Source organism: Scophthalmus maximus, chromosome 20, assembly GCF_022379125.1.
Source record: "Scophthalmus maximus strain ysfricsl-2021 chromosome 20, ASM2237912v1, whole genome shotgun sequence".
Classification (NCBI taxonomy): Eukaryota; Metazoa; Chordata; class Actinopteri; order Pleuronectiformes; family Scophthalmidae; genus Scophthalmus; species Scophthalmus maximus.
In genome coordinates this window covers 4,544,192-4,559,984 of record NC_061534.1, presented here as the reverse complement: position 1 = coordinate 4,559,984, position 15,793 = coordinate 4,544,192, and the positions used below count along the sequence as shown (strand labels likewise).

General features: G+C 45.7%; 1 protein-coding gene across 4 annotated transcripts in view; it reads right to left on the bottom strand.

The window, feature by feature from the left end:
* Positions 1–1,971: 1,971 nt before the first annotated feature.
* Positions 1,972–15,793, bottom strand: part of lpar1 (lysophosphatidic acid receptor 1) — a 28,810-nt gene continuing 14,988 nt past the window's right edge. For all 4 annotated transcript variants that reach the window (XM_035608333.2, XM_035608332.2, XM_035608331.2 and 1 more), the window contains exon 3: positions 1,972–6,768. In XM_035608333.2, the coding sequence (XP_035464226.1) occupies positions 6,419–6,768 (350 nt within the window). In that variant the 3' untranslated portion in view covers positions 1,972–6,418. The remainder of the gene's footprint in view (positions 6,769–15,793) is intronic.

Genomic DNA, 15,793 nt, shown 5'->3' with positions numbered 1-15,793 from the left:
ATGTCATGTCTCATGATTTATGACAATATGTCATGAACAACCTGTTCATTATCACCAGATTATTTCCCAAGCACAACCATCACTTCAGTCTTTTCTCTTTCCACCCTCTTCCATTTCTTATCATTTTCTCTCCCTGCTCTTTTTGCTCTGTCCATTCTCCCCTCACTGTCCATCCCCACCGTTTTCCACATCTCCATCTGCGCTGTCTCTGAATTTTGTTTTTCACCACAACCGTATCACGCAACCATCTGCAAAAAACATGGGTCAGAGGAAAACTTCTTCACAGCGATTTGACCAATTATCCCCTGATCCCGAACACAAGGTTTTCTCCTTGGGGGGGGGGGGGGGGCACGAAGATGTGGCATCCCCCTCACTCAGCGACAGCGCGGAGGAACTTCCTGTGTGCCTGCACCGACTCCGATTGGCCCATTTAGGGAGTGACAGGAAACAGGGAGACATATATCAGTCAACTGGAGGCTAGCACTGAAAGGCTGTGGAACAATAAACATTACAGTATCAACACACACACACACACACACACACACACACACACACACACACACACTGAGCATTCTTTCCAACAAAAACATTTGGCCCGCTGTTGCTCAGACTGCTGCTCTTTTCACACACACGCACACACACACACACACACACACACACACACACAACACTTGGCGGCCCCCGACCACTCGAACAGCAGTTCTTCGACATGCACAACACAACACAGTTTTACAGTGCAGCACTTAATGCAGCGTCTGCTTCATGTAACAGTTACTGCAGAGTTATGCATACCTTTTTTCCTTTTTTTCACAGCAGTGGGACATATTCCGGTGAGATTCCCCCTCCCTGCCACAAGTGAGTTCACGAGCACAATGAATCTAGTGTGTTTATTTTCTCCGACCATTTGATAAAAACTTAAGAATAACCACGCGTCAAATGTTCTGGAGAGAACATTGAGGCGGGTATTTAGCTGCGAAAGAGCAACATATTTGCTTGCGTGAGTTGGTAGGGACCAAAAACGGAGCTAAAAGAGAATGAGTATTTTGCTGCCATTTACCTTGAGGACAGAAAGTCGACAACATAATGATACTCATGAGTTGATCCATTACTGACGAAAGTGTAAATAAGAAAAAAAAATTGCCATATCGACCTACATGATTGTCCAAGTTTATCTCTGCTGCCATCAAGTGGACAAAAACATAGGTAAATATGGGTTAATGTATAATAGAACAGCTTAATCTCACAAATGTTCATAAAGACAATCCTTCATGTCTCAAAATGCCTGGGTAGTGGATGAAAAGGGAAATAAATCCTGATTCTTCTTGACCACGCCCATTTAATGCACACCCCCACCTTATCAAAGTCCAACCAAGCGTTTTGTCCGCTCGAACGCGGCAGAACAAAACTAAATAAAAAAGTCCAAAACTGGCTCGCCAGGTCTTCTACAGCTCTTGAAAGCAATGGCTCTTTTAGCTGTTGTCAAATGCTCCGCCCACGTTCACCAGCTATCGCTCCATCTATCTGCCATTCATTCCACGAAGGGGCAACAATTCAACTTGAGCAAAGTCCAGACAGAAAAAACCCTCGACATTGCCCGTACAAGTCTCGAGAACTAATTCCCTTCCTGACCTCTAAAACTACATAACTACACAAAACAGTCATCTGAATCAGAAAAAAAAAGTGAGAGAAAAAAGCCATACCCGTCGTTCAAGATGTAAACGCACAGACATACAGACGGGCTTCTGTTCACGGTCAAGACTTTAGTCAAAATGTGTCAAGAGCCTCAAGGTCTATAGATGGTTATTAGGTCTAAGCGGAAAAAGAGTGCACGTCATGAAAGTATGTACATTATCAGAGTGTGTCTGTGTGTCTGTGTGACCTTGTGTGTGTTTCCCTGTTTGCCTCTTACTGACATTTTTGGATGTCATGGAAACAAAAACACTGCGCGACAACAAGAGAGGAGCAACTGTATAGCCGGGCTGAACGGCATTAAGTGGCAGTTTTTTATTTGAAACAATTTCAGCGGTTTCAATTACAACAAAGCCAAAATTTCACTGAAAAAAACAACAACAAAAACACAATGATTCAGACTTTTCTCATGTTTTTTTTTTTTTTTTTAATTGTTGCCATAATATCAACTTTATGACTCTGGCTGGACATTCATTGATATTGGCCCCTACAGTATAGATAGTACGTGTCACAATTACTTTCTACAAACAAATGGTACATGGTATATTCAGGTTTTTTTAAAATTTGTGTTTTCTAAACAACATTTTAAAGCAACGTTTCACTCCAGACAAAAATATTTTATATTAAAACCATTTGTTGGTCCTTCTAATGTAAATATTATCATATACTCTTTGGGATCAAATTTTTTTTGGCGTAGCGTGACGTGTGCGACATGACAAAAAAATGCTAATCTGGGAGTTAACGTGAAAAAACATTTTGCTTAGACCATCACGGATTGGCACGAGTCAACACACCGCCAGTGGATTGTGCGGTTTCAAATATGAAATGGTGAGTGCTGTGAAATATGTCATATGTGACCCATAACATTTACTTTTTTATGCGTTTGACACGGTTGAGGCTGTGTTGTGTACCATCATCATTTAAAAGAAATCATGCTCTCTGGTGAAAACCTTGTACAAAAGTGAAATACCCCCCCCCCCCCCCAAAAAAAAAAAACACTGACTGATTAATGTTGTTTTTTTTTGTTCTACTGTTAAGGCAAATGTAAGACAACGGTGTTAGCGTCACACAAAAATTAAAGAGTAGCTTAAACAGCAGCTGAACATCTCGGCTTTGCCGCCCCCTAGTGGTTCAACCGCCTCACCTCGCTGCAGTGACGTACACGTGTGACGTCATCACTGGGCGTGGTCAGAGGGTGGAACGTTCCGGCAAATCATGCGCTTTAATTTCAGCCTGCTGTCGAGTTACTCTGGAGGAAAAGCACTGCACACATGGATACCTAGTTCTCTGGTGTCACAAAAAAAACAAGTTAATAACTATACAAGACAACAAATCCATCCGTAATACAAAGAGCTCACGACACAGAAAACAATGAACAAAAATCCTACAGTACAAATTGGACATGAGTATGACCCTTTAAAAAATGTACAGACACAGAAAACACTTTTCCCTTTGGTGATTAACTTTGAATAATATATTTTATATATACACACATACTGTACACGTATACTTACAATGGCATACAAAGGAGTCACTCACTTGGTAAACAAAGACACGCACAAAGACGGAAACAAGTTTAGTTGGTTTAGCTGTATATAACCTGAATCGATGCTTGGTTAGGAAAAAAAAAAAAACGGCGGGAGTGGATGTCGAATACTGAGGGTTGAGTCGGCGTGGATGAGTGGCTGCCACGACTCTTGCGAGGCTTCTAAAGAAGTAACAGAAATGAAATGCACAGATGAAACGTAAAATGAATCTTTATTGAAGATTGTTGCCCCGGAACATCTGTTTGCGCAACTTTTTGACAGCGGACAATGCCAGATGACTTTGTGTTAGCGCGGCGAGTTTAGATCCCTGACAAACATCCCGCTTCCTGGAAAAGTGTCCGACGCCACTCTTGGCTGGGATTCCCGCCGTCGCTCGTCAGCTGCTGCCGCGAGCTGCGAGCTTTTGTCTTTGTGTATTCTGGCCAAGAAGTGTTTTGATTCAAGTCACGGCAAAACAGTTCGACGCCGGCGGCCTTTCAACGGACGCACGTCACTGGGAGTCGCGGCTCTACGACTCTCGGCTGGCGCGGGATCGCCAGTTGTTTGGCGGCGGAAAGTCAAGGGAGTGCCCCCGTGGAAATGACGTGGCGCCGCTCAAACGCTGCGTCGGGCTCAACTCCGGCTCGCCTCTCGTCCGTCAGGGAAAACACCCCGAAGGCCATTTACGTATTATCGCGAGGGTAAACTGTGATACATCATTGTAGTGGCGAGCAGAAATACTCAATGTTGCTGTTAGGTAAACATTCAGGTAAACGTCTGCATCATCATATATCTCCGACCATCTGATTCGGTGACATACAGAAAACATGATATATAAGTGTTTGTTGAAGCCACACACTCCTATAAGACAGTGGTGCTGTAGTTCTCAAGTCCTCAAAAGGTCAGTTAACTGGGCATTCATCACAAAAGATACGGATTTGGTCAATCGATTAAATAGTGTAATTAGTTCTTGAAGCAATTCTAGTCTTCTCCTATGGCTCTGCCTGCCGGGTTTAAATTCATATGCCGATATAGATTAGCTGTCAAGCGCCCGAAACGCTTCTGGCCCCGTCTTAGTTCGAGAACGTCACTGTCGTATGGAGAGGCAGAAACATCACACTTCAGCCTCGGTAGCGGCTGCACCTCGTCGTCGGTGTCCGGGAAGAAAAGAAGGAAATCCCTGCTCTTGCTTTTCACCACTGCGGTATTGTTGTAGTTCATAGTACTTCCTGTAACTAAGCAACCAACTGCATATTGGTAGACGATCGAAGATGGCGATCAGAAGAATGGCGAGAAGATGTAATGGGCCATCCTGTCACTTCTCAAAACGTCAAAGAGATTAAATGGTTCTATTTTCAGAGTTTCACCCTGAACCCCCCTTTCTAATTTTGTCCCCGTCGGCCTCGCGGACACTCGATGAAACCACGCGAGTCAACATTTGGTGTCAGACCCTGACGTCTGTTAGCGCTCAACAGATCTGACCTTCACCTCGTCTCCACAGAACACCGTGGCACAGAGCCCTGCGCTCCAAACTGCATCCAAACATCCTCCTCCTCCTCTTTCTGGAACAGCTTGTCTGTAACAAACAACTCGGAGGGTTTCTCTCAGATCCTGGACCCCCACGTTTGTTTAAGAAGGAACCGATGGGAGGGATCCACAAAAAGGGGGCTTTTTGAGTGGAAGTTGAAGTGCGTTGAAGTTTGTCGAGTCACTGGTCATTTGCAAATGAGTGATGGCTGTAATGGAGAAGACGGATCGTGGCTCTTGTTCTTGCGTGTGCAGATTTTGCCACGTGGCTGTCGTCCAGAGAACAACGATGTATATGGGAGCTCCCTGGGACGACAAACCGCCATCAGCCAATTAACGTTTGTGATTGAATTACGGAGGAACCCGATCCCCAACCCTGAACGAAATATTGATCCCTGGACAAAACGGCCATTTCCAAATCAGAATGTCCGGCTCTTGTTACTTCCATGCTCCATAATGTGTAGAGCAAGCACTGCAGTATTTTTGGTCAGTCGCCAAAAGTATCTTTTATTGTTGAAATCACTGGCAGGACAATTACTTGATAAATTGGCCACTTTGGTGTCTCCAGTTTCTTCTCTTTTTTTTATTTAAGCCCTGGAAATATTTCCAAACACGTTCAAGAAAAACCAACCTTAAAGCTACAGTGTGTCATATTTAGAAGAACTTATTCACAGAAATTGAATATATTGTCCATAACTATGTGTTCATATACGTATAATCACCTGCAACAAAGAACCAATGTTTTTTTTCTGCAACTTTGAATGAGTTAAATATAGTTACATGACGTGGACCCGACGTCCGTGTGAGACGCCATCTTTGCCACGTCGCGTTGAACGCTGTTGTTGCACAAAACGGTTCCAGTATTACGTCGCGTTCGCGTTGAATTTTCAGACGCTGCCGGAGACCCAGAAATGGGATCAGCGGTGCGCCGCCATCAAGTGTCCCCTGTCGGGCGCTCAGTCGGTTGCGGTTTACAAAGATTACACACTGGGGCTTTAATTCTCCGCAAGGTCATTCTAAAATTAGCGCTGCTGGAGACGGCGTGTATTCAACATGTCGCAAGTACAAAGCGGTATGTCTTGGTTTGAATTTCCACAGATTGTGAAGTCTTTTTCTTCAAACAGATCAGAGTTCTTACTTTGGGTTCTGATGCAGCTAATGTGAAAAGGATGTGAACCCACGATGAAACCCAAGACCAAGACCAAGAGGGACGCAGGGTTAGAGAGGACCGGAGAAAAGGGGACGGATTATACTGGCATTACCTTCATTTCACAGATTACTCTTAAATAGTTCATATCAGCATTTCCCCGTAACGAGACATTTAAACACAGACAGGGAAATAATAAACAGCTAATAAACAATAATACTTAACAACCTATCAGAGTCCTTGAAGATCAGACTGCACTCCCGTGTTCTTCCTCCACACGGAGACAAAGTCTTTTCATCTTTCTTCATTTCATAGTTGCCATTCTCTTCTTCATTTGGGTTTTTTCACTCGGCTCATCGTCGAATCCACTCCTTCATCTTCATTCATCACGTAACTGTCTTTCTTTCCTATCATGTTTGCAACCCCCCCCCCCCCCCAACCTTCCCACACCTCCGTTGACCAGTCACTATTTCCACAAGAGATCAAACCTGTCAACCAGATTAATCCCCCACCACATCCAGCCCTCCTCTTATACCACCGAGTGCTCGTTGTGGTGCTGGTGGTGCTGGTGGTGCTGGTGGTGCTGGTGGTGCTGGACGCCGCTGCCGCTGAGCACCGTGTGGTTGACGGACGACGCCGACCGGTCGGACCCCTCCGCCACCGTGCCGTTGACGTTCTCCTGCCGCTGGCAGCACAGGATCTGCCGGAAGGTGGCGCTCATCTCCTTGTCGCGGTACGAGTAGATGATGGGGTTCATGGCCGAGTTGAACTCGGCGAGGAGCAGGAAGAACTTCTCGTAGGTGAGCACGTTGCAGTTGGCGCAGAAGACGTCGAGCAGGAGGATGACCAGGCCGGGCGTCCAGCAGACGATGAACGCACCTGAGGGGACGGAAGAGAGACAATGCTTCGTTTTTTTTTCCAGAAATACATTGGAAGAAACGGGACATTTGACAAGGAGGTTATGTTTTCACCTGTTAGTGTTTGTCCGCTTATTGTTCAGCAGGATTACACAAAAAGTACTGAACTGATCTGCACCAAACTTGGTACAGGGATTGCGCATAGGCCAGATAAATCCATTTCTTGACATTTTTGTCAATTTCTCATGAATAATTAAGGATCTTAATGACATGTCCCTATGCATGCGGTTCAGATCTATTCGTTTGTACAATGTGGTGCGAATTATCAGACCACTTCCTTCCTCCTTTTTTTATTTCCCATTAAAAGAGCCCCCCCCGGCAGACACACGCCAGATTGTCTGGCCTGACGTGCTCCGCTGAGTGCAAGTCGTTGATTTTATTGTTTCTTTCCTGTTTTGACACAAACAAAAAATCACTCTACAACCGCAACGCCATCTCTCAACAACCACACCACCATCCTTCTACGGAACCGACCACAAAAAACAACCAACCCTGCCACTCTATAGCCGCACGTGAAGACTTTTGAATGACACACTGCGAGTACAGCGTACCTCTGTTTTGAAGTAGTCTATTATTGCGGGTGCATTAGCCGGCCAGTTAGGGAGTGGAAAAACACCACTTAAAATGTTGGCTCCTGAGTCGAAAGCCATACTGACATTGACACAACACTAATCCATTACCTGCAATCTGTGTACATTATGAATAGAAATCAATTCATCTCCCGTTTTCCTTTTACAACCCAATATGAACCCGCTCGACACAAAACGTACTCCTCCAGCTGCCGACGCAATAGAAAATGAAAACATGGAGAATGTTTCATCGAAAAAATGTCTGTTCCTTGCATATATTATAGAACTTTTAACCAAAAGGAGATATTATTAAAGTATAACTTTGCCCCGTGGACAAAGGAAAAGCCCAAACTTTCAAAATAAAGCCCAATTTCATGGAATCCAACGTGGACATCATCCCTCCCTTAACGAGAAGCAGAAGTGATCGACCCCTCGACTGTTCCATTCTCATATTTCCAACCTCATCTACTGCATTATTAATTCCTCTGATTGGTTGAAGTGCGTCAACGCGTTGGAGGGTTCGGGCGGGGCGGCGGGGGGGGGGGGGGGGGGGGGGGGGGGGTCGCTCTCGCTGCAGCCATTACTCATGAACGTCAAGTTCGAGCATTGTCCGCAGATGCAATTTGTCCCAACTACAAGGGCAACTGTCGGACATTACACTCTTCTTGAGGCGGTCGAACCGAAAAGTCTTGATGAGGAATTGGACCGAGCAGAGAGAGAGGGGGGGGGGGGGGGAGACAATGCTGACAAGCAGGCCTGTTATCTGTTAGTGTGTTTTGCAGGCGGCAGCTGCGGCGAAAAAGGCTTGACCTCACTCCCCAGCTATGCGGGAAGGCCGACTCTCCAGAGTTTTGATACATTTCTCAAAACCGTTCGCAGCGCAGCAGAGAAACTCTCCGAGGTATTTTGTCTCTCAGTGAAAACAGCTCGCTGTGTGGACGGGGGACAGGACTCAGCGCACGAAAAGAAAAAGCCCTCAGACCAACATGCCTGCTAGGTGACCAGGTTTCTTGTTCAGCCACATTGTTGATGGAAATATGATATAGTCAGGAAACGATCCAGGACAAAACCTTTATTCTTTCTAAGAGTTTGGGAGAAACCATGTCAGAATAACGTTGAGTCTTTATATTTTTCTCATTCAGCAGCGGCGCCCGATGCCTCTTTTAAACATTCCTGCGAGGTTCTGTTGGAAAGGTGAATAATAAAAGACCCGCTTGTCCCGATTTTTCCCACAGAACGAGGAATAAAACGGTCTTTGTGCGCTAAAGCCATGACCTGGGAGCTTTCACCCGTCTTTCATTTCCTCTCCGAATCCCGGGGATATACAGTCGCCCTGCGTTACACCCTTCATCTCCAAATTACCTCTTTTACGAAAAAAGAAGCGGGACTACTGCGATAACACGGGACAGCGTCACAGCAGGTTCACAGAGGGTGAATTTGTAGTTTCCTCGCTCACGGAAGAAGGCAGATTTCAGGGGGAATCCCTTCGCCCTGCAGCGACTCGAAACTCCACAAGGGAAGGAGAAGAGCGAGACAGGAGAAATGAAAATGAACTGGAAGCAAAGTAAATGAACAAGGCGCCAAAGCAGAGGCTGGAAAAAATGTATGGAAATGTACGGTAGGTTAAGAATTACACAGAACGGCAGAAGATGCTCTGTACGCACAGCAACAGTGTCCTATTTGACACATTGGGCTATTTGTAGTTTTTAATTTGTAGTTTTTAATCTTGAGATATTGTGGAGACAAGCTACACAAAAACAATAATTCAACGTATCAAAGCAGTCGTGTAAATAACATTAGGTCCAAACGAAGGGGTTTACAAGAATGGCTTGATATTTTACTTCATACCTGAAGTTTAACTTATTATGAAGAAGAACGTCTCACTATCATGACTTAATGAATACACTTTTTATTATATCACTATTTGGACTTCCATTTTTTCATATTTGTGACATGAAAATTCATCATTTAGGTTTTGCATCTCCACATTTTGACTGAGTTTAATATCATCATTTCACACTTTTGTTTAGAGCTGCAACAGTAAATCAATTAGTAATCGACTGCTAAAATAATCGCCAACTATTTTGATAATTGATTAATCGGTTGAAGTGGTTTTTATGAAGAAAAAAAAGGGGGCAAAATTCTATGATTTCTGCTTCTTTAATGTGAATATCTTCTGGTTTCAGTGCTCCTCTGCGACAGTAAACTGAATATCTTTGTGTGTGTGGACAAAACAAAACATCATCTTGGTGGTTTGGGAAACACGGCCCGACAGTTTTCACCATTTTATGATGAGAAAAATAACCGACAGATTAAGTGATGATGAAAAATAATCGTTAGTCGCAGCCCTGCTTTTGTTCCTCGTTCTTTTCTCTCTGTCGCTGGTGGACATGGGGTTTCCATAAGAGTGGGAACAAGAGGGCTCCGGGAATGAACACAAGGAAATAATGGAGACCAGACCGCGGGGATGAACCCCCCACATGCAAAACTGAGGCTGGACAAGAGTAAACACTCGCATATTTTGCCGACGTAAAAAAAAACAAAAAAACCCAACACACGCAAACGCTCGCTTACATAATTACACATGGCACAAAGACGGACGGAGGAGGAACGCGCTCGGAACATTTGGGGCGTTGTTGGGACCGCTGCCCGTTCAAAGCCTCACAATCAACATTACAGTACATTCATTATCATAAGCGATCGAGTCTAGAGGTGTTTCTCCCGCCTCGGCACGCCGACGCCTCCTCCGGGATCGGACACACGGGTGTCTTTTTTCCGTCATGAAAGGGCTCCGCCCCGATGGCCGACGTGTCGCGATTCTTCCACTTGTCGCCGCCAAGATGTTTACGACGTGTGTGTTTTTTTCGGCGCGCATTCGTTTCCAGCTCGTTCTGCTGTCCTCACTCAAATGTCGAATTACATGAACGCGGGGTTAAATAACGGCTTGAAGGATCACGCCGGTGGTCCTGCGTGTCTCGGGCCTTTGACTTGAAAACGACATGTTTTTTTGATCCCCCTCATTCCAGGGCTGCCGTCAGCTTCCAGATATTTGGCTCGACAACACACCAAAAACAACGACTTCTCAACTTGCGAGAGATCTGAACCACGCTCAGGAACGGGCCAGTCCGTCACAGGGAACAACGTGGCGTCCATATTCCTTAAAACCTCTGGAATGGCCCTTTAAGTCTCCGAACGATCCTCACCAGGTCGTCGTCTCACACCTTCTGAGCGTCTCTACGTTGTGCTGATGTGGTCCACATGTAGCGACACACTTACGCTCATTACAGAGACTCACGATCGGCACTATCTGGGAATTTGGGTTGTTTACTATTATTCCTCACATGTCTTCTCGCCGGCTTCGGTTTCCACTAATGTGCAATCCTCTCAGGCCCGTAAGTAGGACTAAACAAACCATATTGAATTACTCTTCTCGTTCTTCTGTGCCGTCGCTCTCTTCCCATCAATCTCTCCGTCTGCATCTCCCTCTCCGTCTCTTCCTCTCCCTGCGAGTTTCCTGTTCCCCCTTCCTCTCATTTTCTTAATGTCCTTCTTTAATTTTCTTTAATCGTCTCCCCCCTTTTTTTCTGTCATGCCTTCTATCTACAACCTCTCAGCCCCCATGTCTCTCTCTCTCTCTCTCTCTCTCAGTATCACCCTTCTCCTCTATCTCTTTCTATCATTTCTTTTCCCAACCCATCCATCATCTGCGGTCACGACCATCAAGCCACTAAAATGAGTTAGCGGAGAGAAAGCGCTATGTCGATTTGTCCACTGGCTTCCCAGATTTCCTTCTTTTTCTTCTTCTTCTTCCCTTCTACCCTCGTTTCCACGTCTGTAGATCAAACACCCACAGCCACACTGAAGATTAGATAAAAGTTTCACATTGAGTAGCTGAGTGTTTACAGTCATTAATAAAGAGGCCTGTGGTAGGCCGCGATGGAGTCGGGTGGCCGGGTCACAGTGATCTAATGGTGATAGAAAGCAAACACTTTTGACTGGAAGTACAGTGAGCTCTTTCAAACAGCGTAATGAGCCTTTTTTTTCCCCCCTCCCTTCTAGCACAAGAAGGCTATCATGTATCTACACAGTTGTTGCTATTTTCCAGTTTCCAAATCTACTTTCGCACTGTTTTGGAATGAAAAGACTAAAGAAAGAGAAGAGGCCGACAGTACAGACAATGCACAACAGTTTACTGTATCGCTCTGTTGTGGTGAAGATCAAATCCACCGTCGTGCCAGTCTCCGGCCGAGTCTTCAAAAAAAAAAAAAGACTGCATCAGATTCAAAGCGGCACTTTTGGTTCCCTCTGTTTTTATTTGATTCCCTAACTGCAACTGGTTTTGTGAGGAAGAAAAAAACAGTTCTGTTTGGGTTCTTTTGTTTGGTGCCACCAGATTCTGTTACTTCGGGCCATGAAATGCAGATGTTTTCTGTCAGAGAAACAAATGTCTCTTGCCATTCCTGCAATGGAAACGATCAACCCTGTCACATTTACCCATTTCCAATATAGATCGTCCAGAGATAAAAAATTAAAAAAAGACAATTTCAATATATTTAATACTTAACATAGCATACCATGAACACAAACCCATTTCTGGTTTCAGGATCCCTGTTGTGGTCATTGGGCCTCAACCCCTCTCCATTTTGTATTAATTACTGTATTGTCATTTTGGAGGATCCCTCAAATAATTTTTTTTTTTAAAATCTGGCCCGAGATAGAAATCTACATCTTAATTTTAAAAATGTCCACAGCATCAGGACATTTAAACCTCATTGGATATTAGATAACATGCTAGCAATAACAAGCTTAAACATAAATGAGGCTTAAACATATTTAAAGATACATTTTCTTAATAAATAAAGTTAATGACCACAACAAAATATGAACTTATTGCATTTCAGAGGAAAGAAGAGCTGCAAGAATAAGTGAAATGTGTTTTTTTAGGTGCACATCATGGAAGTCTGCCAGAAAGTAGCAACTGATGCTGCCAAGACGGGATTCACCAGGAACAGACGCTGCCACTGTGAGTTATGTGGTGATTAGAAAAGCTACATTGTCGACAGCAGTGTCTTGCATTAAGTGCTTTACACACACACACACACACACACACACACACACACACACACACACACACACACACACACACACACACACACAGAGACAAAGAAAACAGGTGACATCGCAGAGCCGCATGCCAGCCATGTTTCCCCGCTGACAGCCGATCGGAGGGTTTGGCTCGAATGCTCTGATTGGTTCTGCTGCCAGGAGACACATGTGCACTGTACAGCAGCAGTGGGACGCAAAATGTGCGTGCAACCATCGCTTGCCGTCCTCACTTTGTAATCTAGACGTGAACCATCAGGGACCGGGTCAGAGACACGGATACGTCAGCGTCAGGCCATCTGTTCGCATGTGTTTGGGGGGCGACGGTATGTCTTGGCGCTCCGCATTGTCTGATGACGCGAGCGCGCACACAACACCACGGGCTTTAAGATAATCAGATCATTCACAGAAGCCCCCCCCCCGGCATGAGCCAACACCTGACCCCACGGACACACACACACACACACACACACACACACACACACAAGGGTCATGGCTAATTAGACAAAGCTGTTGTCTCATTGATGAGTGACGAAGAGAATCTCTGTTGGTGTCATTCAAACGCAGAGAGGCACAAGTGGCCGGATGCGAGCGAGGCTTTCTACGACCTGAGGTCACAGGCAACCGCCCCTTTAGCATTGGACCAGTGACACTTGACCAGATTGGGTTATAGTGTACGTGTGTTGTGGTACAGTTTTGAGTCGATGTCCGATAAGCAAACATAGATACATACATACATACATGGCTTTTAATTTAGGCCAGGATCGGGGTTTAACAATACAACTGGCTCTCCTGCAGGAGGTCGCGCCAGTTCTGATGCGGGTGCTTTAATAAGTGTCAATTTTTAGTTTGCATAGCCAAGCGCCAAGATAAGAAATTCCTTTCTTGGTCCCACAACGGGGAAATTTGTCCCCTTTCTCAAGTTGTTGCTTGATTTGAGCCCATCTCGTCTGCTATATCCACCGGGAGTTCCGCATTGCTTCCGTTCCGGATGCTTCCCATTGAATAGTTTGGGAAAGCTGCTGTGCGCTGTTCTTTGGGGATTTCTGCCAATACCGATAATGTAAAGTTCTGATAATGTCATAGGGCATGGATTTTTAAACACACAACAAAAACGGTCCTAGCACAGATCTACTATATACTGAGCGCGGGGCCGATTGTTATCAGTGCTACCTGGTGCACAAGCTACGCTTCTACGCAAACCTAGCTTGGCATTTCTCTTCCGCAAAAAAAAAAAAGTTGATTGCATGTCCTTCCTAAAAACATGCACGTACCTGATTGTTAGATTTTTTTTCAAATGCGCATCATTATTCCTCATCTTCCCTGCCTTTGCTGGCACATTGGCACATTTCTCAGCAGGTCTTCGCCACCTGTAGATCGGGATGACGGTGTGTTTTTTGTGATCTGCAGCCTTTCCGTCATACTGGCGACCTATTCATAAAAAAGTTGGCTCCATTGGGGGCGAGCACAGGTCAAAAACTCCACAGGGAACTTACTAGGAGGGATGTTTTATACATCCATTTGTACATGATTGTTCAAATGCTCTTTCCACATGTGTGTGTCTATCTCTATTATCTTTGGCAAAACAAATCAAGTACAAGGCGGATTCTGTTCTTTTTCCTTTTTTCCCACCAGACTTCATGTGAATGGAGCAGAGCCCGTCTCCCACTGTTCTTTATCAAGCCTGGGGATTCGCGTGAATGTGAGACAAACTGAGAGTGTGTGTGTGTGTGTGTGTGTGTGTGTGTGTACATGCCAACACATGTGCATATGTGTGCAAGAGTGTGTAACCAACTGTGACTCTGTCTTCCCCCTGTCCTTCCGGGGAGAACTCGGCCATAGCCTGGTTTTTTTTACAGCATCCTGAGAGGGACAAGTGGAGAGGACACACTGGGGCAGCAGGGGAGCAGTTATTATCATCTGGTGAGCATATGGGGAAAAGCTGGAAAAGCGCGTTGCTGTGGGTTTTGCTTTATGGTCAAGACGGCAACGGCCGAACTCATCACAACCCTTCCCTTCAGAGGACGAACGTAATCACAACCCACAACTCAACGGCAGCTCTAAGAAATCGAGTGCCTCGTGACCCTTTCTTTGTTTTTCATTGGCCAGAGTAACACAGGCACTAAGGCAAACGGAGGATTTGTCTAAAAGAAAAGTGAAAGAGATGTGAGTCAGTGATTGTACTGTATGTCCAACAGAAACAAGTAGAGTATCTCCCCTTCTATCAGTGCAACAAGCAATGTGTTTTTTTCCACGTCCTCCTCGGTGCTTTGAAACAACCTCATTCAGAATCAGCGGTGGATTCCTGACTGAACCTAAACACATTACACTCTGACCCAAAAGGCGTTAAACTGTCATGTAACCGAGAAACAAGGCCAGGCCTTTACTGGCAGAGCCTGATGTTGTGAAACTCTTGCGATAGAGTTCAAATTCTGGGGAATCCTCGGGACGAGGGCTCTTTTCTCAGTTGGGGTAAGCGGAGCATTGACTCCGAACAAGGCAGGAACAGCTGCGATGACACAGTTTCAACTTTTCTGCACTCGACTAAAAGACGCAGTGGAAAAGCACAGTGGAAGTGGGACATTGGGTCGTCAATGCCGGCCGTGCACCTCTCCTCAGGGAAAGTTCATCTTTACTTCCGCACCTCTGCATCTCGCAGCCGGTCGTCGGCCTGCAGACGGGACCCGAGGCGGTTCTCCTGCGACGCGTCCGGACATTTGAGACGCAGGCGAACCGGGAGCATCTCCAGGCAGCAGCAGCAGCAGCAAAAATGCGCCGCCGCCGCCGCCGCTCGCACGTTCTGTGTAGGCCACCGTGCACATTCTGCTGTCCGCTGCTTTGAATTAAGTGCGGGGTAAAGACAACAGCGGCAACAGGATGAGATAACGCAGCGCACATGAGGAGACAAATCGCACGGAATCCCTTGGTATGTTTTGTCTGGGACCAACACATCCTGCTTCCAGGCACGGAGAGGTTCCCTTTCCCACCATTCACACTCCAGTTGGTCTGCTACTGTGCTTAAGTCTGTCAATGTAAAAAAAAAAGTTGGGGGGAAAGAAGACAGCAGTGCTCCTATTCATTGCATGCCACTGAAGAGGCCTGGAGACTCGTGAAGAAGGGAACAAATCTCCACTGACTGCTTGGACATTAAACCTGTCAGGACTGCGCACACACGCGGCTCGGTCTGAAGTCAGAACAGGCGCCGTTTCGTCAGAGGAGAGCCCGCTCGCCGCGTTAGTGTACCGGGACTGCATTTAAGGGACAATTCCGGATTATCGAAACTCCAGATCGGCAGTGAAGTCTTCGCGAATATTC